General features: G+C 36.1%; 1 protein-coding gene and 1 long non-coding RNA gene across 2 annotated transcripts in view; both read right to left on the reverse strand.

Annotated features, from left to right (window-relative positions):
- LOC134790208 (uncharacterized) overlaps positions 1-22,614 on the reverse strand; it is a 488,662-nt gene that overhangs the window by 425,552 nt on the left and 40,496 nt on the right. The gene's annotated exons all lie outside the window — the stretch shown is intronic.
- On the reverse strand, positions 1,271-2,844 carry LOC134796661 (UDP-glucosyltransferase 2-like). The gene is made up of 2 exons (XM_063768814.1): positions 2,112-2,844; positions 1,271-1,494 (listed from the first exon to the last, which is right to left on the reverse strand). The coding sequence occupies exons 1-2, from the start codon at positions 2,842-2,844 to the stop codon at positions 1,271-1,273; spliced, it is 957 nt and encodes a 318-aa protein (XP_063624884.1).

A 22,614-nucleotide genomic window follows, 5' to 3' on the forward strand; every position in this document is an offset into this window, starting at 1 on the left:
TTATGAAAAGACTTCAAACTGTATAAATATTAAATGAAATAAGGTAAAATTTTAATAAGATTTCCCCAAAGGTGATTAAGAAGTTTAACAATATTATTTACCTACCGTTAAATTAATAATTGCAACTATTTGTTGACGATAATTAAATTCTCAGGACACAGGTATTTTTAATTTGCTGCAGTTGTGAATATTTACGAGCACTGCGAGCAGCGTATATAATTATAAGAGAAAATAAACATACATTGCCTCCATGTTAACGTTTTACACATTTTATATAAGTAAATGAGTAGGTAATTTCAAAATAGTGGTACACGTTAACATTAGTTATATTGTATTTTAATACATTTTATAATATACTAAGCATACATGGAAACTTTTGAAAAATTTTAGTTATTATTAAAAAAGCAATTCTAGACCGTAAATAGCAACCTACAAAACACACCTGCGAAACATTTCAACTTTGGTGTGTTGACTACATATTTATTAATTTATTTGAGCAACATAAATAAGCTTTTTACAGCATAAACAATTGCAATACCAACTACGAGAACAAAAAATGTTGCTATAAGTACAACGTCGAGCATATAATAACTGGCGAAAGTCGTGTCAGCAAGGGGTGACCGTAAATAGCGCGGCCCGCGCGGGGTAGTCATCCGGAGCACCCAACGCGTAGCCGTCTGCAGCGCTTTCTCGCGGCTGTCTGATACGATACGGGACACTCGGCCGATGTTTTCTCGAAACCTGGTCAACATACGGTACATAGGTATAAGTTTATAGGTTCGCTGAACCCACCAATAAATAAATATCACCCAGCCAAAAAACACAGATAATATATACACAGCGTACATTCAGGCGATATCAATATTTTAGATAAAATTAGCAGAGTTAGACCAAGAAAAGTCTGCAGCGAATTTGATAGCCTACGCAGTGCAAGTGTTATTTTAAACGTCAAACTACTATGAAATTATGAAGTATAAATAACATTTGCACTGCGTGGGCTGTCAAATTCGCTGCAGACTTTTCTTGATCTAACTCTAACATTCTAATCTCGACAGCAATGTCGCAATAATAGCAAGGAAATGGTCAGTGACATTCTTTGCATAACCTAGATCGTGACTGTCACAAGAAAACTGCTTAAAACTGTAAGATCTAATAGGTGAGCTCCCTACACATTCTTAAAACGCGGTTTTATAGAGTGACGGTTTATGTCGTGGGTAATACAAAACAGATATTTTGGATAGTTTTAGATAAGTATATATTACATATTTACTCACTTTTTCTCCTCGACTACAGCTACGACAGCGTTTCTAAGCTTATTTTCATTCAAATGATCGATGTCTAAACAAATGCCAATCCCAAGTTTTTCATACTGCCAAGCGTTTTGCCAATGATTCGAGAACAACGGCAGGCCGACGAGGGGAACTCTTGCGGCTATCGCCTCATGCGTCGACAGCAAGCCACCGTGTGTTACTAGTGCTCTAACTTTAGGATGATCTGAAACATGAATACTTATAGGTATTTGATCAGTCTTCAATTATATCAGTACATATGGCCTACGGTACGCCTACAGTATTATACATATGGCCCTTAAAATTTTCGACGTAGTTACGTAATGTGCTTATTATTAGCACCTGGCGGCTTAGCACGGTCGCGTTTTTATCCCTTGTCACCATGCCTGTCACGTTCTAACAAGTATGTAAGTGCGAAAGGGACGCGTATAGTGATAGTGGATAAAAATGGAACCGTGCTGGTGTCGTAATGTAGCACCAGATGTATTGTACCTAAATATAATAAAGTAACCGACATTATTAAAAATATTGATAATGACCTTACATTCTACATTAAATTAAAAGAAATGGCTCACAACCAAACAGGCATTAATTAATTAATTTGTATCTTAATTCGTATGATTTGGTACTTATTATGTGACATGTTAAGTTTTGAATTTTCTGATTATATGTCTATGTCTATGTCTGATTATGTCTGATTATATGAACTATGATGTTTATTACAGTTTTAAACTTTCTCTCAGAAACGGCGCAGTGTTAGCTTAGACGAACTCTAGCAAAATTTCACAAACAGAGGCATTATAAAATGTTGAAAACACTTACGCAATAATTCGTTTTGCGGTAATTTTTTTACGATTTTAATGTTATGGGGTTTGTCTGGCCATTTATCAGTATCCCATTTCCAAATAAAGTCATACGGAAGCGTGGAGTATACGTTGATTATGATACGCAAAATACGCTTGGGCAATGTTGATAATTTAAATTTAGACCCAAAGCTCATTACCACGACACCGTGCTTGGATTCATCCACGAAAGTTTTAATATGCTCAGGCAAACTGTTAGGAGGTTTCAAATGGAATCCGCCCATATATAGCACAGATCCAATTGGGGCTGGACGATTATTATCCCAATATCGATATGCATTCAAAAATAACATTTCTACGTCTTTTTCCAATTCTTCCATCGACGGAGCTTCCTGACCTAAGTGTCTCTTTAAAAATTTAATTCCGTAATTGTCCAATTTTAGATCTGTAAATTTTATTCGTACCAAATTGTAAAAAGAACACAACTTTTGCCCAAATGACAAATCCCATACTGGTGCAATCAAAAAATCGGGATAAAATAAATGATTGGTATCAGCTCCTACAAGATGGAAGATGTCAGAGGTGACTGTCATAGTGCTAACTAGCAGAACTGGCGCTTTGAATCTCGCTCGCAGTACAATGCCTGCTGGTGTATTTGCTTCAACTAATATTAAGTCAAATTTCTGAGTTTTATCCTTAATAAGCGCTTGCATTTGCGGGTGTTCAAGCTGAAGGTCATACACTGGGTCCATATAGTCTCTAGCAAATTTCATTAACTCCAATTGGTCTGGAAAACCAAAGGTGTTGCGATGTCTTGCGGCTTCAGCGTAGTGTTTTTCCAAACCAGAGTGTGAAATTTCATGAACGTCAATTTCTAAAATATTTGTCGATGGCTTTTCCCGTGGTCGAGTTGTAAGTATTACTAACTCGTGTCCTTCTTGCGCTAAAGCATCGGTCAATACTTGGAAGACTGTCTGGTGGCTATCAAACGGAACCGGCTGGTAGCAAAATATCCTTGAAGCTTTGGAAAATTTTGAAATAAACACGAGCACAAGTAACAACAGAATTTTTAAATGTTGATTTAACATTTTAGTATTAATTAACAATTGACTACATTTGAGAAACACCTCCTCCTACGGTCTTGGAAAATTGAATGCCATTTAATATGGCTTCGATTGTGATGACTTCATGAGGCCTATTTCTTTTGAATAATATTTGAAATATCACAAACTGTTCAAACATGTGCAATACTTATATTGTTAACCACGTAACAGTCGGTGCCCTAATTATAATAATTGTTTTCACGTTTCTATACAGCTACTCGTATTGGCGAGGTGGTTTACTTAAGTTGAAATACTTATTATATGTATCAACAAAACATATTGAGCTGAAATCATTTACATCACATGCAGAGAAAAGTGACCCCTCCCCCCTGCATAGAAGTTTATATGCCAAGGTGCTAAGCGAATGAATAGTATTGGTAATTGATTGTACCTACATGAAATATATAATTAGGATTCCCGTACAAAAAAGGTAAACAAGAAGCCTTATGGTGCAATTTTGTCCATCTCAGATAGATCGCTAAATATCTCGGGATGTATACGTATCACGATATCAATTTCAAATACCTCTACCTCTATATATATACTGTGAAATTGTTATCACTGACCAAGTAAAACATAAGTAAGTGCAGGAAAAATAACCTGACCCTTATTCTATCCGATCGGCAGCAGTCATTAGCACGATGTTCGAGGCAGTTAAGTGACATTTCGTAAACCTTATAGCAACGAGATAAGGTCTACGTAAGATGCCAACTTTTTTCCTTTAAACTTTTAACGGGCTTATACCGTCAAAATGAAAAAAACGTCGGAATTATAACGAAATGGTATTTTTGAAGTGAAAACTTCTTTAGCGGCGCTGTGCAATTTTTGAGGTGGGGAAAAAATGTTAATCTCGCGTGAGATTACGTCACCGTAAGACGATCACGTGACCGTAAGACGGACCTGTTACATGTAATGTCATTGAGTTTTTCTTTATTGATTTAAATGCCATCTAGTGACTTTCGCTCTAACTGGTATTAATATGAGTACTAACAGTGATGTGCTTAGGGTTTTCAAGTAATGCGACGAAATAACGCTAGATGGCGTTAACCTCAATTATACGTAGTGCATTTTGCACTAGTCATTGAGTTTTCTCTTCTGCCGGCACTCCCTGAGTGCAACCCGTTGTTTTTTGACCATCATATTCATATCCGTACTGGTCAAAAATTGTTCGTGTTTAATAACTAGTTGCACAAGATAAGAAACTCGATGCGAAAGTTAAATGAACTCGCGCTTGACTGGTACCTATATTCTCTTCCAGCTCCGCCCAGCCGAGGCTAACTGGTGCAGCCTTCTTTTCCACTGTACACCTCCAGGTTGTAGGTACGTGGGCGACCTTGCCCTCTTTTTCCGGGAATTGCCCAAGTCAGCCGTTACTTGGATAGGTGGTTGTTTAGCCTTCGTAAAACATATTCTATCCAGCGCCATTTCCGCAGAAGTACCTCCGTAGCTAAAGGGTTTTCCATTCACCTGGCAGGACGAAATAGTTCAAAGCGCAGCACTAGACAAAATCAGATGGAAGCTGGATGAGGTTTTTTACACAGAAGGAGTCCACAGAAGAAAACTAAACTAAATCTAACATTTCAAAACAATTGTTTGTGATATAATTAAAAGCAACTGCTTAAATAAAATAAAAAGATAACTTATCACCCGAGTAACAAACATTGCTTTACAAATACAAACTGATTAGGTATTTTGTTTTAAATGGGTTTAAGATCCGTGTACTCGTAGAATCATAAAGCGCTAATCGATGGTTTTATCCGGTATCATAGACAAAGACGGTATAACTCCGGCTTTGTTGAAATTTGAAAAATATTTTTGGCAGCTTACAGCGACCCGTGGACAGACTTATAATCTCCTCTACTTTGTCGCACCTTATTTAAAAACAGCGTAGTCACTCTTAATGCGTTTATATTATAACGGTAAGTGTCTTTGAAATATCACTCATATGTCTTAAAAATGTCTCTTGTTAGTTGAAAGTGCCAAAACATTTTATTGTTATTGCTAGTCAGTATTATTTTGTTTCCAAAAAATTATGGTGGGCAACAAATAAATTCGACCAATCATAGTGTCGCATTGCGTAAGTATGTTTTGTCCCTCACGGAGGCACGCATATAGCACCTCTATAGAATGATCCTAAAAATCCAGAATTTGCCACTGAAATTTGATCCTTTAGTGCAGGGAATATAGTTGATTTTGGTTTTATTTGAAAATTGAACGAATCAAAATAAATGCGACTCTGTTCCAATTGAATATGATTTAAATTGCATGGAACTGAATAAGTACTATATGTAGGACCTTGGGCCTTAGTGTAAGGCCTGAGTGGACGCTCGGAGCGGAGCGTTCGGCGGGGCGTGCAGCGTGGCGTCGGGCTCACAAGTGATTTGAGCAGCGTCCACTAAGGCCGCTCCTATACGTTTGCATTTGTTTAACATGCACGCCGCACGCCCCGCCCCGCTGCACGCCCAACTCGAGCGTCCACTCAGGCCTTACACTTAGAAGGATCACAATAGTATTGGTTTATTTTAGTTTTAATCTGTAGTTGAAATCTAATTATACAACTTAAAGTTAATTTCAGTCACCTGTGTGAGCCGACTGTTAAATACTAGCCCCCTTATTCATAAACGTTTACTAAAGTTGACAAGCCGATAATAATCGTTTGTCCCTTTCCATCATACCAATACGTCGGATAGGGACAAACTATTATTATCGGCTTGTCAACTTTAGTAAACGTTTATGAATAAGGGGGTAGGTAGGTACGAATGTGCTTTTGGGTGGTAGGTATGTTGATGTAAGAAAATACTTACATATTCCTTTAGGTACCTATACATCTTTTTAGCATTAATATACTTAGGTCAAATAATTCGCAAAATGTAATAGAAACCTCTAAGCTGTGCTAATCTGCGTAGCTTGTCACGTCTTGTTTCAACATGACAGCGCAAAAAGTTTAATTTCACGACATTAATTATCATCTTTTAGGCATGACTAGGCTGTCGTCCCATTTTCACTTCAGTACTTTATTACGGCTATATTTCCTTGATTTAATTTATTCTTAGTCTGGCGGCAGTCTTACATTATTCAACTGCGTTTATTCAGCTGGCGTTGGAGTAAGGACAGTGTGAAAAAGTTTTTTTTTTTATTTGTTATTAATTTATATTATTTGTTGCTAATGCATCTCACCCATCTTTCTGGAGACTTGAAGAAACCTTTATCCAACGAAGAACAAGGACGAAGGTGAAGAGTGCACGTTTTATGACTAAACGTGATGCAGATGATCATCATCAATGCAATGTAATAAATACTAATAATTCATGATAAGTTTGAATCATGCACCTAATAAAGTATAATTTCAATATGTTTGTATTTATTCACATAAATACGATATTATTTTAAACGGCAGCGCTTGTAGTTGCTGAAAAACTCGTAGCTACACCAAAATATGTTGCAGATTAAAAGAAACAAAAGCTGCGTTCACAATTAGCACAGCGAGAAATCACTTACAAAAGTTCGTTAAGAACGCAATCATAATTAGTCCGCCCGCAACACTTCGGTTATAACAAAAAACATTCATTCAAAATGAGGAAATGCTAGAATTATTCCTTATTCTATGTTTTGTAATGCGAGTTTAGCACTAATGAAGGTTTTGCGTGGGCTTGAGTAAATTAGTACGCTAGTTTTTATTTTTATTCAACCCTGTCTAATACTGCCCTCTTAAGATAAAAAGCTGTATTTGCATTATAGTTTTCTTTGAAAATACGGCCTTTTAGCTTAGGAGGGCAGAATAAGGGTTTCGGTGAAGGAACATGTACAAAGCATTTCCTGAAGCAAGGTGTCGGCCTTCAAGAATTCGTGTTTGAACTGGGAACTTTACTTTGATTTGAGTTCAAAACTAAAATGCTCGTCAGCTCTATGTAGATATGTGTGGAGTTCTGAAGTGTTTACTGTCTGTAGTAGTTTATTCAGACACGTATGCTATACCTATTAACTATTTATTTTAAATAAAGTAGTTACACTCAGTAAGACTCATAATTGTATTATTGACAAGAATTAAAATTTTTGAGTGCTACTCAACATCTGGGTCAAAAGAACGTGAAGTTTGACGAGACCCGTATTTTTATTACCACGAAATTCTTAATTTTCATTAAAAAATAAATTATTTAGACGTTCCTTTGATCCAAAGTACCTTAGGCTCCTAACGAATATAATATACCTTCTAAAAACAACTTCCGTTTTTCAGCATAAGAATTTAATTTTTAGGGTTCCGTACCCAAAGGGTAAAACGGGACCCTATTACTAAGACTCCGCTGTCCGTCCGTCCATCCGTCCGTCCGTCTGTCACCAGGCTGTATCTCACGAACCGTGATAGCTAGACAGTTGAAATTTTCACAGATGATGTATTTCTGTTGCCGCTATAACAACAAATACTAAAAACAGAATAAAATAAAGATTTAAGTGGGGCTCCCATACAACAAACGTGATTTTTGACCGAAGTTAAGCAACGTCGGGCGGGGTCAGTACTTGGATGGGTGACCGTTTTCTTTTTTGCCGTTTTATCATTATGGTACGAAACCCTTCGTGCGCGAGTCCGACTCGCACTTGCCCGGTTTTTTCCGTATATTTACACCATTCATCAGTGCTCTACCCAATAATAATTAATTCACTTAAAGCCGGTTTGTTTATACATCCTATTTTTAATTAAAATCCAGTTCAATGTACTGGGAAAATACCCGCCCTATTGAGGTTTTCTTCATCAAGGAAGGATTCTTTGAAGGGTCAAAGTACGGCTATGAAGGTATGAAGCCCCGAACTGAAATTACAATACGCTGCGTGTAATAGGTACATACATATATAATTCAGTCTCAATACTTTGAAGCAGTCTAGAACTCATGCATCATGTTTACAAAATACTTTATTTTATTTAATACTTACACCTCTATAACTGAAATAACGTATTAGACTAGACAAAAAAAATCCAAATCGCTCTCCTTCTTGATGCGACTGACAAATCGTATTACTTTTAAGCAACCGGGTTTTTTACATAATTAATTAATTAACATAATTAGACCCCGCTGAATCCGAATTTGCCGGTTGCTCGATCGAAATCTTGACCGGAAGTGGGATATTTTACATTAAAGGTCCCTTTTTTTAGTTTTTCGTATATAACTCTTAAACGGTGGCGCATAGCAAAAAATATTCTATTACATAAGTAATCTGCATAAAATTGCCTACAAGAAAGATTCAGTACAATTTTTCGCTAGGATCAATATTCAAAGAGATATTAACGCGGGAAATTTAATTATAATCACTTGTATGGTCCCTTTTTTTAGTTTTTCGTAAATAACGCATAAACGGTGGCCAATGTCAAAAAATGTTGTTAAACGTTAATAATCTACACAAAATTTTGAACAAAAAAGGTTGAGTATACTTTTCGCAGGGATCAATATTTAAAAAGATAATAAAGAGGTAAAGTTAATTATAATAAATTCTAAGGTTCCTTGTTTTTAAATGTTTCGTTAATAATTTGAAAAGTATGACTCATAGCAAAAAAATCTTATACATATATAATAAACATAAAATTGTCCACAAGAAATATGTACAACACTTTTCGCTAGGATCAATATTTAAAAAGACAAAGCAGCGGGTAAGTTAATTATAATCAATTTTAAAGTCCCTTTTTAGTTTTTTGTAAATAACTCGTAAACGGTGTCCCATAGCAAAATAGGTTTTTAAGAATAAATTATCTACATAAAATTTCCTCCAAAAAACATCTTGAACACTTTTCTCTAGGATCAATATTTAAAGCGATATTAAAGGAAGTAAGTTAATTACAATGAGTTCACAGGTCACTTTATTTTAGTTTTTCGTAAATAACTCGTAAACGGTGGCCCGTTGCAAAACAATATTATACATAAATATTAAACATAAATTTGTCCACAAAAAAGATTCTGTACACTTTTTCGCAAGATCAATATTTAAAGAGGTATTAAAGGGGGTATGTTAATTATAATCAAATTCCAGGTCCCTATTTTTAGGTTTTCGTAAATGACTCGTAAAATAAGGCTCATAGCAAAATAAGTTCTTAATGTTCTTGTAAATAAATAATCGGCATAAAATTTTCTACGAAAAACATATTAAACACTTTTCTCTAGGATCAATATTTGAAACGATATTAAAGGAAGAAAGTTCATTACAATCAATTCACATGTCACTTATTTTTAGTTTTTAGGGTTCCGTTCCTCAAAAAGAAAAACCAGAACCCTTATAGGATCACTCGTGCGTCTGTCTGTCTGTCCGTCTGTCACAGCCCATTTTCTCCAAAAGTACTGGACCAATTAAGTTGAAATTTGGTACACATATGTACATACGTGACACAAAGACGGACATCTTACGTAAACAAATGAATTTTAAACTATATCGTGTTATATATTAAATGAAAAAGCTCATTTTTTAAATCTAAAATATATTTTTTTGGAAATATTAAAATAAATATTTTAGAAGTCATTTAAGAAAATAGTCACATCTCATTAAATATTGATCGTAGCGAAAAAGTATACAGAACCTTTTTTGTGGACAATTTTATGTTCAATATTTACGTATAATTTGTTTTGAAACGGACCACCTTTTACGAGTTATTTATAAAATATAAATAAATAAATATTAGGGGACATCTTACACAGATCAAACCTAGCCCCAAACTAAGCAAAGCTTGTACTATGGGTACTAGGCGACGATATACATACTTGTATAGATAAATACATACTTATATACACAGAAAACAACCATGACTCAGGAACAAATATTAGTGTTCATCACACAAATAAATGCCCTTACTGGGATTCGAACCCAGGACCATCGGCTTAGCAGACAGGGTCACTATCCACTAGACCAGACCGGTCGTCAATTTACGAAGAACTAAAAAAAAGTGACCTGTGAACTGATTGTAACTATGTAATTAATTGTCTTCCTTTAATATCGCTTTAAATATTGATCCTAGAGAAAAGTGTTCCAGATGTTTTTCGGAGGAAAATTTATGTAGATAATCTATTCTTAAAAACCTATTTTGATATGGGACACCGTTTACGAGTTAGTTACAAAAAACTAAAAAGGGACTTTATAATTGATTATAATTAACTTACCTGCTGCTTTGTCTTTTTAAATATTGATCCTAGCGAAAAGTGTTCTACATGTTTCTTGTAGAAAATTTTATGTTTATTTTTTAAGTATAAGATTTTTTTGCTATGAGTCATACTTTTCAAATTATTAACGAATAAATAAAAACAAGGAAACTTGGAATTTATTATAATTAACTTTCCATTTTTATTATCTTTTTAAATATTGATCCCTGCGAAAAGTGTACACAATCTTTTTTGTACAAAATTTTGTGTTATTATCGTTTAACAATATTTTTTAATATTGGCCACCGTTTATGAGTTATTTACGAAAAACTTAAAAAAGGGACCTTAGACATGATTATAATTAAATTTCCCGCGTTAATATCTCTTTGAATATTGATCCTAGTGAAAAATTGTACTGAATCTTTCTTGTAGGCAATTTTATGCAGATTACTTATGTAATAGAACATTTTTTGCTATGCGCCACCGTTTAAGAGTTATATACGAAAAACTAAAAAAAGGGACCTTTAATGTCAAATATCTCACTTCCGATCAAGATTTCGATCAAGCAACCGGCACATTCGGATTCAGCGGGGTTTAATTAGGTTAAAAAACCCGGTTGCCAAAAAGTAATACCTGTGCTTTGCCAGTCGAAATCGATTTTATGAAAAATATAACCAGTCTATATGTTCTCACCTGTATTAGTGGTACCGTCTGTAAATGAGATAGATATTTTTTTGTACCTGGCTATCTGAGACACTGGGTAAGTGGGATACCTCTTTAAGTGAGACAAATTTGCAGGACCCTTGAAGTCCCAGTTATCCAGGTTTCACTGTATTTTATAATAAGATCGTCAAATTTAACTAACGTACTGTAGATTTTGGGTCGCGGTTGGAAAATTGACAAGTTCGCGACGGCTGAAAATATCCGACATCAAAGTAACGATCGCTTAATGACGAGCGACTTCTTTAAGAGGAACATTTCAGCAACTTAACACAAAAAGACTACTACAATATTTAGGTACACAAAGAGTACTTCAAACAAGTGCAAAAAGTAAACTATAATAACAGTAAAATGTAATACACCATGAAATTTTATTACCTCAATTTCTGAGGTTTTTACGCTACGAAAAGTAACTCTTAAAAAGACGTATCCTCGTTCAATTTCTGAGGTGAATTTCAACTTTAACCGCTTGAAATATGGTTGAATTGTAAACGTGGGGGTTTAGTAAAGGTCTTCGCCAAGTTCGTCCGTCGATATCCAAATTCAAGATGAGGGTGAAGGTAGAGCTGTGGAAATATATTTTTCAGATGTTTATAATTTTTGGCAGTAAGTTAGTTTTTAGTAGTTAAGTAAGTAAGGCAGGCTTACGTCAAGTTTGTCGTACTTGGTAAATACTTGATTGAAAAACGCGTACAGTGAACATAATTTAAATAGGTAAACAAAAACACGTCTGCGAAATAAAAACACCAAAATAAAACTTTAGAACAAAACATACGAGTAAGTACAGAATGGGTTGAACCGAGCCAGTATAAATCCTTTTTTCCCCAGTGCATAACCATTAATCACGGTAATAATGTCGTAACTCCTATTCCCAGTAGAATATGTATGCGTAGAAAGGAAATTCTGTTAGTTGAGCGAATTCGATATCAAAATTATCTACTTCAGTCCATTCTGGAGCGTGATTTGGTGATGTACTGATGTATTAAGGTTAAATCTGGACCCAAATAAGAATGCTCTATAAAATTAAATGTCACAACTATTTACAAATTTTCTAAAATACTTACTGGTTAGTAAAATTCAATTTGTAGTTATTGCAGTTAAGGGCCACTCCACACTAGCGTCACCCGAGCGTCGGCATCTAGTTAATTCTATGGCTGCTGCTCGACGCAACGTTGGCGCAACTGCGCAGCGACTCCATTTTCCATAGAGCTGACTAGACGCCGACGCTCAAAAGACGCTAGTGTGTGGTGGCTCTTATTATTATTTTTTCGGTAGAGCTGTTATATAAGATAAAAAATCGCTTGAAGACATGGAAGAAAATCGAACGCTAAGTATCCGATACAATAACTCCTACATTGAGATAAATAACCGGCGCGACGAAGCAGAATCGATTTTCTCTTTTATAGCGTGTGGATTGCCAGACACTTGATTCTGGATTGTGGCCTCTCGATTTTGACAAGGGGTGACTGTTCTAAGCGCAATATCGATACCGTATTTAATATATCTGCAGCAAAAATAAAACCATTGTAGGTATTATGTACCTTGTCTTCATAGGATAAGGTAAAAAATTGATTGAGTTTTCAATTGTGTTATTGTATATCTGCCCTAACGTGGCAGAATAGAGGTGAAGAATAAGATAAACGTTGGACCTTTTACTCGTGGTAGCACGTCATTGTTTCTGAAATTAAATCTCTCATTTCATTAAGAGCGTCTGCTATTGTGCTTCCAACGTTGCATACCAATTCAACCGGTTCATACCGGTTCATATGTTTACCGATTCAAATTAATATAATATATAAATATTATAGGACATTATTACACAAATTGACTAAGTCCCACAGTAAGCTCAATAAGGCTTGTGTTGTGGGTACTTAGACAACGATATATATAATATATACATATTTATAAATACTTGACTCAGGAACAAATATCTGTGTTCATCACACAAATAAATGCCCTTACCGGGATTCGAACCCAGGACAATCGGCTTCACAGGCAGGGCAGATTAAAGCTTTTTTTACTTCTGTTAATATTATACTATTTTTAAATATATCTGTGGCAGCCTAAAGTATAGCAGCCAATTTGCCGTATTTCATGAAAATTTAAAATAATAAATTAAATTTTATTTTGTGAAGCAGATACGTCTGAGAGCGTTAACTAAAACAAAAATTATGATAAAAGAAATATGGAAAAAGTATATTTTAATATAAAATGATAAATTGGTGCGGAAGTCTTGCCGGAAGCGGTGAATTTTTCAATTTTGCCTTTAATATAAACATAAATTAAATAGTCAAAAATGTTACCTAACAAGAACTTGCTAATACAATTTACATCATAATCAAATTCACTCTTTTCTGTTTTAGCAGCCGTATTTGGAAAAATGGAATATTGATTATCCGCGCGTTAAACCAAAACATCCGCATTATTAACAATTATAAATAACATATTTTATTGTAAATCACTTCTTATAGGAAATTCCCGAAGTTACCGATTTTTCCTATAAGTATATCTGGAAGTGTACCGAGTAGGTACTACCGGGAAAATTACCTCGACTGTGTTGGTTTGCCGATATTAATTTATGCTTACAATTTGGCTCCTCCTTAGAAATTAAAAGCAGTATCGATATCGTGTTCAGCACCCATATTAAGTTGATGCCCGAATTAGCAGTTAGTAGGTATGTACATATTTGATTAGGTATATTTCAAAACAACGTGAGAACACCTTATAACCCTATATCAGTATTTTGTAAATAAATACCTAACTAGGTTGTTTTGGTTAGGCGGTTGGTATCATGGTATAATAATATACTCCGCCTGGTACTCCATTCCCGTCTTTTCTAGGTCACCTAACTGACACGGGCCTACGTCATCATGCGACAGCGCTATATGATAATATGCGATAGCGCTATATATAGCGGCCATGTTGTTGTGACGTAGGCCCGTGTCACTCTGGGAATGGAAGACCATGTTTTATTAGACTATGGTTGGTATAAAGTACCGGCCTCTAATTTCACGCATCGGTGGCGTGACCATGAAACCGTAATTCATGGAACCTTAAGATATTGACACTGGTCAACATAACACGACAAGAAAAATGTATGATTACTAATCCATTAATTATTACTAAACGATTAAAAAAAGATGCTTTAAGTATTTTGAAGTATACAGGATGACATTTAAGTCGTGAACAGTAATATGTTTTTCTAACTCCATAAACAACGAGCAATTTAATGCCCCTACTCTTACTAAAAAATATTAGAATATGAGTGTTTAGTGAAGGTTATAAACAACAAACGCAAAAGTTTTATGCTCATTTAGGATCGTGACTGTGCCTGTGTATTTTATTTCAATTGCAGTCGGGGACCTTGATGTATTGACATTTTCCCATTTAAAAGGTCCCCGACTGCAATTGAAATAAAATACACAGGCACAGTCACGATCCTAAATGAGCATAAAACTTTTGCGTTTGTTGTTTATAACCTTCACTAAACACTCATATTCTAATATTTTTTTACATTCATTAAGTTGAGTAACTAACACAACTAAAAATTATTTTTGGCTTTTCAGTTCGCTTTTTCGCAGTCGTGTTTTTTAATTTTTAATTAATTAATTTTATTTTATACTTTTTAGATTTTTTTTATTTTATACTTTTTAGAATTTTTACATTCATTAAGTTGAGTAACTAACACAACTAAAAAATATTTTTATCTTTTCAGTTCGCTTTTTCGCAGTCGTGTTTTTTAATTTTTAATTTATTTAATTAATTTTGGGGTCATGATTTCTTTACTAACCATTTGAAGTCACTTTATATTACTTTTGGGAGGGCGTCCTCAGAACAGAAAGGCACGCAGAGCGCCGCATATATCGGGCTACGCCCGACTCCTTTGGAACGCGTACAGTGCGTCACGCCCGACGCTTTCAGTAAGAGGGCACTGAAGGTGTCTTGGTAAGCGTACAGCGTGTCACGTACGTGGGCCTACGCCCGACACTTAGTATGAGAGAGTCGAAGGCGCCTGGCTTTGGACCGAGTGCAGCGCGCCACGTACGTCGGGCTACATCCGACCCTTTTACTATTAGGGCGCCGAAGGCGCCCGGCTTTAGAACGCGTACAACGTGCCTCGTACACGCCCGACGCTTTGAGTAAGAGGGCGCCGAAGGCGCCCGGCTTTGGTAAGTGTATACCGTGTCACGTAAGTCGGGCAAGCCCGACACTTTTAGTATGAGAATGTTGAAGGCGACTGGCTTTGGACCGCGTGCAGTGCGCCACGTACGTCGGGCTACGCCCGACGCTTTGAGTATGAGGCCGGCTTTGGTAATCATACAGCGTGTCACGCTACGCCCGATACTTTTAATATGAGAGAGTCGAAGGCGCCTGGCCTACGCCCGACACTTTTAGTATGAGAAAGTAGAAGTCGCCTGGCTTTGGACCGCGCACAGCGCGCCACGTACGTCGGGCTACGCCCGACTCTTTTAGTATGAGGGCGCCGAAGGCGCCCGGCTTTGGAACGCGTACAACGCGCCACGTACGTCGGGCTACGGTCGACGCTTTGAGTATGAGGGCACCGAAGGCGCCCGGCTTTGGTAAGTGGTGTCACGTACGTGTGGCTACGCCTGACCCTTTTAGTGTGGGGGCGCCTTTGGCGCCTGGCTTTGTACCAAGTGCATATACTTGGACAAGTTGCAGGAAGCGCACATCTTTCTTAAGCTCTGAGCCGTAGGCCCTACGTGGAGCTCACCCTTCGGCTTTAAAAAAATGTCATCATCATAACATAAATGTTAAAATTAAATCAAACCTCCTTCTTTCTTTCCCCTGCCCTTATCCCACGTTATGTGGGGTCGGCACAACATGTTTTTCTCTTCCATTCTCCTCTGTCTTTCGTCTCCTCAGCACTCACTCCTTTCTTTCTCATATCCTCTTTCACACAATCCATCTATCGTTTTTTGGGTCTACCATACGCTCTCCGTCCATCAACATTCATCCCTAACATTATTTTGCCTATATGGCATTCATCCCTCCTCATTACATGCCCATACCACGCTAACCTAGTACTCCTCATTTTCTCCGTTACTGGAGCTACTTTCAGACTTCCTCTTATATAGGTACTCATGAAATTTTGAAATTGAACATTTGAAAATTAAATCAAACCATACGGTTATAATGATACTTTCACGATTTGTTCTGCCAAAGTCGGTGCAGAGTTAGCTTAGACGGACTCTGCATCGTATCGATTAATAAATAGAAGTTATATTTTAAACTTTTCGATTCCATAAGCGCAATTACGAACATGTTTTAAAAACTGTGAGTAGTATGTACCTAATATACGTAATATAATTATATTTTTTTATGATCAGCGGTCAAACCCTTTCCTTTTATTTTAATAAGTACCTATCCCATTCAATAATAATATTTGGTTTTATGAGATTAGCTTCTCTTAACATATTTTGTCAATTCTTACTTTCTCAAAATGAAACTTAAACCCACATGTTGCATATATATTATCAATCGGCTTTCAAAGCCCTTCATTTTGATACCCTACTCTATAGATTTGCACGATTTTTTTTTCTAAAGGTTGCGTAATATGACGTATTAAGTCCGCCATATTGTTGTTATAATGACGTCACATAGCCTATGTTACCCGGGATGACGTAAGGATTCTAATGATGTATCATACGTCTAAATCGGTTAAGGCATTCAGAAGTTAAGGTGGAATAAAGAAACTCACATACATACAAACATGAACGCTGAAAACAATACACTCTTTTTGTTTGGGCAGTCGTGTAAAAAACGGGACTCTATTACTAAGACTCCGCCGTCCGTCCGTCCGTCCGTCTGTCACCAGGCTGTATCTCATGAACCGTGATAGCTAGACAGTTGAAATTTTCTCAGATGATGTATTTCTGTTGCCGCTATAACAACAACTACTAAACAGTACGGAACCCTTGGTGGGCGAGTCCGACTCGCACTTGTCCGGTTTTTTGTTTATAGATGATATTTTCTTGCTATCATTTGGTTTTCTGGGCCTTTTATGCAGCATAAAATATGATCTTTCAATATATTACGATAGGTACTTAATCAAGAATATTTCACAAATGTTACTAGGTAAGTAGAATAAGAATATTAATTATTTAGTGGGTGAAATTTTTAATATTCTTAAGCTGCTTTTCTACCAGAGCTACGCAGCGCCACGTTTACGTAACAAGCCTTAGAGGATATAACCAACGGAGACGCCATGTGTAAAATTTTCGGTACAAAATAGTCTCCCGTTTTTTGCGGGGGAGGGGCACATCAAATGTACAGGTACGTCATGTCAGATAAACGTCAGTCCATACATATGGTTGACATGTGGTTGACCATTGGCCGCCTATTTTCGACAGAGGGGAACGCCTGTCAATGGCGGCTCCATTGTTAATTACTCCGAGTAACAAGCGATATATAATTTCGTAGATAAGTTTGTTCAATTTGCGCACTATAAAACGACTGGTGGCAAAGCAGCCTGAATGATTGATTTGTTCCATTTATCCTAAAGCGTCGGATCTAGATTGCTAACACAGCTTCTAGAATGTGAGAAAATTAACTTACAGCAATATAAGATTGCAAAAATATATTTGTTATTTGGATACAAAAATGTACGCTAAGAGAAAATAAAGAGATTTAAAAACGACTTCTCAATAATGCACTACGAACAGTAAACACCATTCAATAAAAGATTACCATAAGCATAGAAAGCGAATATCTAGAATGATATCCTGCAATATCATCTGCCTAAGAATAAGCACATCATTCGTATTCATCTCTAGCCCTTCCTAACATCCGAATACGATATTAGGAACGAATTTTTTCACCATTCCACGCAGTTTCATTTTAGTCGAGCCTTGGCAGCGTTTAACTTGGTAATGTTATTGGTTCTCTGTTTGCGTTAGTGTGAAATAAGAAATGCGATGAAGAAAGCTGTTTCTCATGTTGAAGCCAGCTGCTGCGTTTACCCAAGGCAGAAAATAAAACACTAACAACTCTCTTTTATATGACAATTCACACTGAGTAACAGGCCATTTCTAGTTTTATTTATTAGATCTGTTTGCAATATGATACATATGATATAGTCAGTGTCAAAAGTGACGTTTTTTGTTGAAGAAATGTGGAGCCGCAGCGGATGCTACTACAATGCCAATTTTCAAGCTTTTGATACAGCGGCGTCAACAATGACGCCGCAACAGTACAAACAGCTACACTCCTACCTGTACATCAGTGGACCTTATTATAAAATGCATAAGGTCCACCGATGTACACTTAACAGTGTGGTACCTAAACAGCCGCAGTTGATATCCGAACGTCATTGCTGCGATCACGGGCGATCACAATCCAAATGTCAACTTCAAGCAATTTGCTAAAACCGTCCGGTTACCGCCGCCGGGTGATCATGCAATGGCTGCAATTGCGATGCGTCGACTGCCAATCCGGAGCGGCCTGGTCTGTCTGAATCATACATAACTAAGACACCGCGGGACATCCAAGTGGGCACAGTTATACGAAAAAGTTCATAATTATTTAATCGCTTTATGGTGGCTGATGTAGAAGAAGTCTGATATATTTTACAATGATAAATGGATTAGAAACAGTCTATTTATTATGAACAACCTGAATATGTTAGTACCAAAGTTATAATTTTGTAATCAATAATACGTAGGACATTCAAATCCCTACATATGTTAAAGAATGAAACTACGTACTTGAATATTTCTGACAACTATCTATGCTTCTTTGTCCATGTGGTATTTTAATACAAACAGTTAATTGTGTACCTACATGTATTAAATACTCTTGGGCAAAACGGATTATTGTTCGTTAGCACGTCATTTAGAGTAGGTACCTAAGATCTTTGAAGATATTTAGGAGCTCCAGGCGTGCGAAGTGTGCTTAATGCGCGAATTTCATTATACACCCGCTATCGAATATATATGCACACTACATTTGACTACATGCACATTAATATCTAAACGTGCACGCCTTCATATGGTAAATAATGACCACCACCCATAAACATCTGTAACACCAGAACCAATGGTTGCAAGTGCGTTACCGGCATTTAAGATGCGAGTATGCTTTTTTCTTGAATACCGGGTGACAGTTCAATCTACAGTTTTAAGGAATTTTCTGGAGAAACGCACAGTTGACGATAGCTAACCATCTAAGTGGCGAAGATGGAAATGTCGCGTCGAACGATGGCGGAAAGAAGCGACACGACAGGGATTTATCCAAACAATAGGGTATTTGACTGTATATAAAATAAATTATTTTACACCATGCATGAATTAAAGCACCAGAAGATTAATAGAGATACGAAGACAGCAGTTAGTTCTAGACACAATTTCTATTTTAAAACCCGTATAAAACTTTAAAGAGTACCTAGGTAATTTATTGAAACGTCACATGCTATTGTTTCATATAAATTCCATAGTAGCAAAATCGTTTTGACAGTTCGAAAAAGTAACTGATTTGACTAGTAGTCAAATACCCTATTCCTCAGAGCGGTCCCCGTTATACACGCGATAATTAATTGCGATATTTGTGTATAGCTGTAGAGCTAATTCGATGTTAACTAAGTTATTAATTAAATGACTAACAAGTAAAGCAAAGCTGAAAGGGTTGTCAACATTTTCGTCGTGGTCAAAAAGTTTAATTTATTTAGCTGTTGGCCTTAAGTTAAATCAATTGAGACTTTGACGATAAGTAAGTTGTTCTTCGAAAAGTTTAAAATACTTATTATTCAGTTTATTACCGTATTTTCGAATAAAGTTATTTTAATTATTATGAAAATAAACGAGTGTTTGTGTTACTTCCTTTATGTTTCGTTTTACTTATATAATTTGTAAAATGATAATCTCTCAGCGTGCTAGATTATTGTGTCCTAACATGACAAACAACATGATTTATGCACTGGATTACTTGCAGTGCAACATTTACATAATAATATGTTTTGCCAGATACGGAATATAATATACTTATTTATAATTTTTGACTTCGAAAAACGATCCATATGACTGAGACTTATCTGACACATATCACTGAAAGTTATCTCTTCTCCATAAATATACCCGGCCCGGAGCCATTAATATTACCGAATACACAATTTCCCGCTGTTAAAAAAACGTTGTGATTGGTCACTAAAATTTTTGATTGGTTAAAATAAAATTATATGTCGAACCTCGCGGCATCAAATAGGTATTTCACGTTGTCAACATGCACTCTGTCCAGTTGACTCGCTCGTGGCACAATTCACGTGTGATAATTTTTGAGTTCTAGTCAGAATACTATAGTTGAATAATAGTTGAATTCTGGTTCGTTGGTTCTAACAAAATACTAATTCACACATTTCCGTAAAACTGCATTCAGTTCAATTTCCTAAATGCACATCGATACTAAAACGACAGTAACTTCGCCAATTAATTAAGCGGTCGTGTACACTGTACAGCCCCGAGAATAAGTTTGATCCACCCTTGGATAAACTTTGTTTGCCCCACGTAATTGATGCGACCGCGGCACTTGCTCAACCTGTTTCGCTCGCCGTACAATATGCTTGGGTTACTTTAAAATGTAGATAAGTTCCGCTCCGCAACAACATTGGGTACCTGAACGCAATTTGGCTTAAACTAAAGAACTTGGGCCGTTTATTGCGAACGTGAGGCTGCGGCGCGAGTAAAGATAATTGGCCTGTTTATCGCGGTTTACTCGTATATCTTAAATTGGAAACAGTGCTGCCCAGAACTTAAATCTTGACTTTCCTTATCTATCTTTTTTGAAATATTTACTTAGTTTACTTTGAAGTTTTAGTGTTTTTCGTATATTTTCAATAAAATCCTCAACATACCTATGTACATAAACCTAGTTTTTATATATTAAACGAAGTGGAGCACAGTAGGTATGCCTTTATTATACTATCTTTTTTTCTAATTAAACTCCAAACTTGGGTCTCGTTGTGTATATCCAACCACTAACTTACCAGACGGGAGCACAATAAACAAAGAATCTAATTCCCGTATTGTTGTATCTATCTTCGCAGCTTAGAAACAATGGAATTCAAGTGTAAGGAAAGATTTATTACAAACTAGATTGCTTGAAACGCTAGCGACGCTCTTATCGCGTGGTTCAATGTAATTTATGGCACAAAAATGTTTAGAAATGTAATATAGGAGCACTCAACATATCACAAATATGTCACAAGGTCATCGTCTTATATAATTAAGACGGTTGAATGCCACCATATTTTTAAACCTAAGTGTACCTACATAGCATGCAAAACTAATTTTACAACATTATTACGGTCACATACCACTTAATAGCCATAATTTTATATCGTAGTAGGTACCTATTTTACATTTATTCGTATACTCTAATGTTGTTGATCTGTGGGCATGTTAAGTACCTACTTATATTGCTACGTAGTAGTTTTTATAATTATATAAAACACATTAAAATACTTTAGTTAATCGATTTAACCCTTAAACAGGCCTGACGAATTTTTTACTTTTGATTACTGATTCGGGTAGGTAATAGCTTAAAATGAAAATAGAGTAAAGATAAATAGCTTAAAATAATTTCTTGTTTTTTTTTATTACCCCTAATTCAATAAAAAAACCCGGTGGGTTTTATATGCCCACTGCTCGTGACCAATGGTGCTACGTGGTCCTTATATGGCCACTGCCTTGTTAGCCATACAGAGTAGTTTTAAGGGCAAGTCATGTGCACATCACATTTACACTTGCGTCACAAAATGCACTAACTGCCAGCACTTTCTTGGCTCGCATGGATGTCGTGGCTCGTAAGATTGACCGTTGAATAAATATTTAATTTAAAAACCAAAGGAAAATATATTATTTTTGTACTATGAGGGTTCATTCATAGTAATGAATCTTACCCTTAAATGTCATCTAAACTCCCTGCAGGGCAGAGGCCACTTATAAACCACTCGAACGTGCCCCAGACGGGCAGAGGGTTCATACGAACCACAAACTTTTAGATCGAATATTTTATCAGAAAACAATAACTAAGGTAAGTTATGACTTACTACACATACATTATCTAATAATCTACCATAAAAATACAAAACAAAATACTTACAGTACTTTTTTTCGGTGTAGCGAACTTATACAGCGGGAGAAACGTACAAAAACTGCCATTTGTTGTCGATTTGAACTAGGTAGACAACTAATTTTCAAAGAAATTTGTTTTGACACCTGTCATTTTTTTACGTTCCGATATAACCCACTTAATAGACTTTACGGCAATGACATTTTGCGGTCGTTGTATTTACTCAGCTCGCCAAAAAAAAATCTTTTGCTATGTGGTACTTATAGATACACAACCTGCTTAAGGGTTAAATATACATAAATTCCTCAAAGTCATACTTAATACCTAATATGCAATTTCTATAAGCATTCAATGTATCTTTATGGAAAGCATTATAATTCTGCGCTTGCTATTGAAACGTGAAATAAAGATGGATTTTTATATAAATTCGAACTCTAAAAGTAAGTACACAACATGTTCATCTTCTCAAAGAGAGTTTTACCGCCGCTGCCCGTATACCGGT

This window comes from Cydia splendana, chromosome 1 (assembly GCF_910591565.1).
Source record: "Cydia splendana chromosome 1, ilCydSple1.2, whole genome shotgun sequence".
Classification (NCBI taxonomy): Eukaryota; Metazoa; Arthropoda; class Insecta; order Lepidoptera; family Tortricidae; genus Cydia; species Cydia splendana.

Coding starts and splice junctions, on each gene's coding strand:
- LOC134796661 (XM_063768814.1), bottom strand. CDS start 2,844: ATGGACCCAGTGTATGACCTTCAGCTTGAACACCCGCAAATGCAAGCG. Junction 1,495..2,111: donor ACCGCAAAACGAATTATTGC/GTAAGTGTTTTC, acceptor TTCATGTTTCAG/ATCATCCTAAAGTTAGAGCA.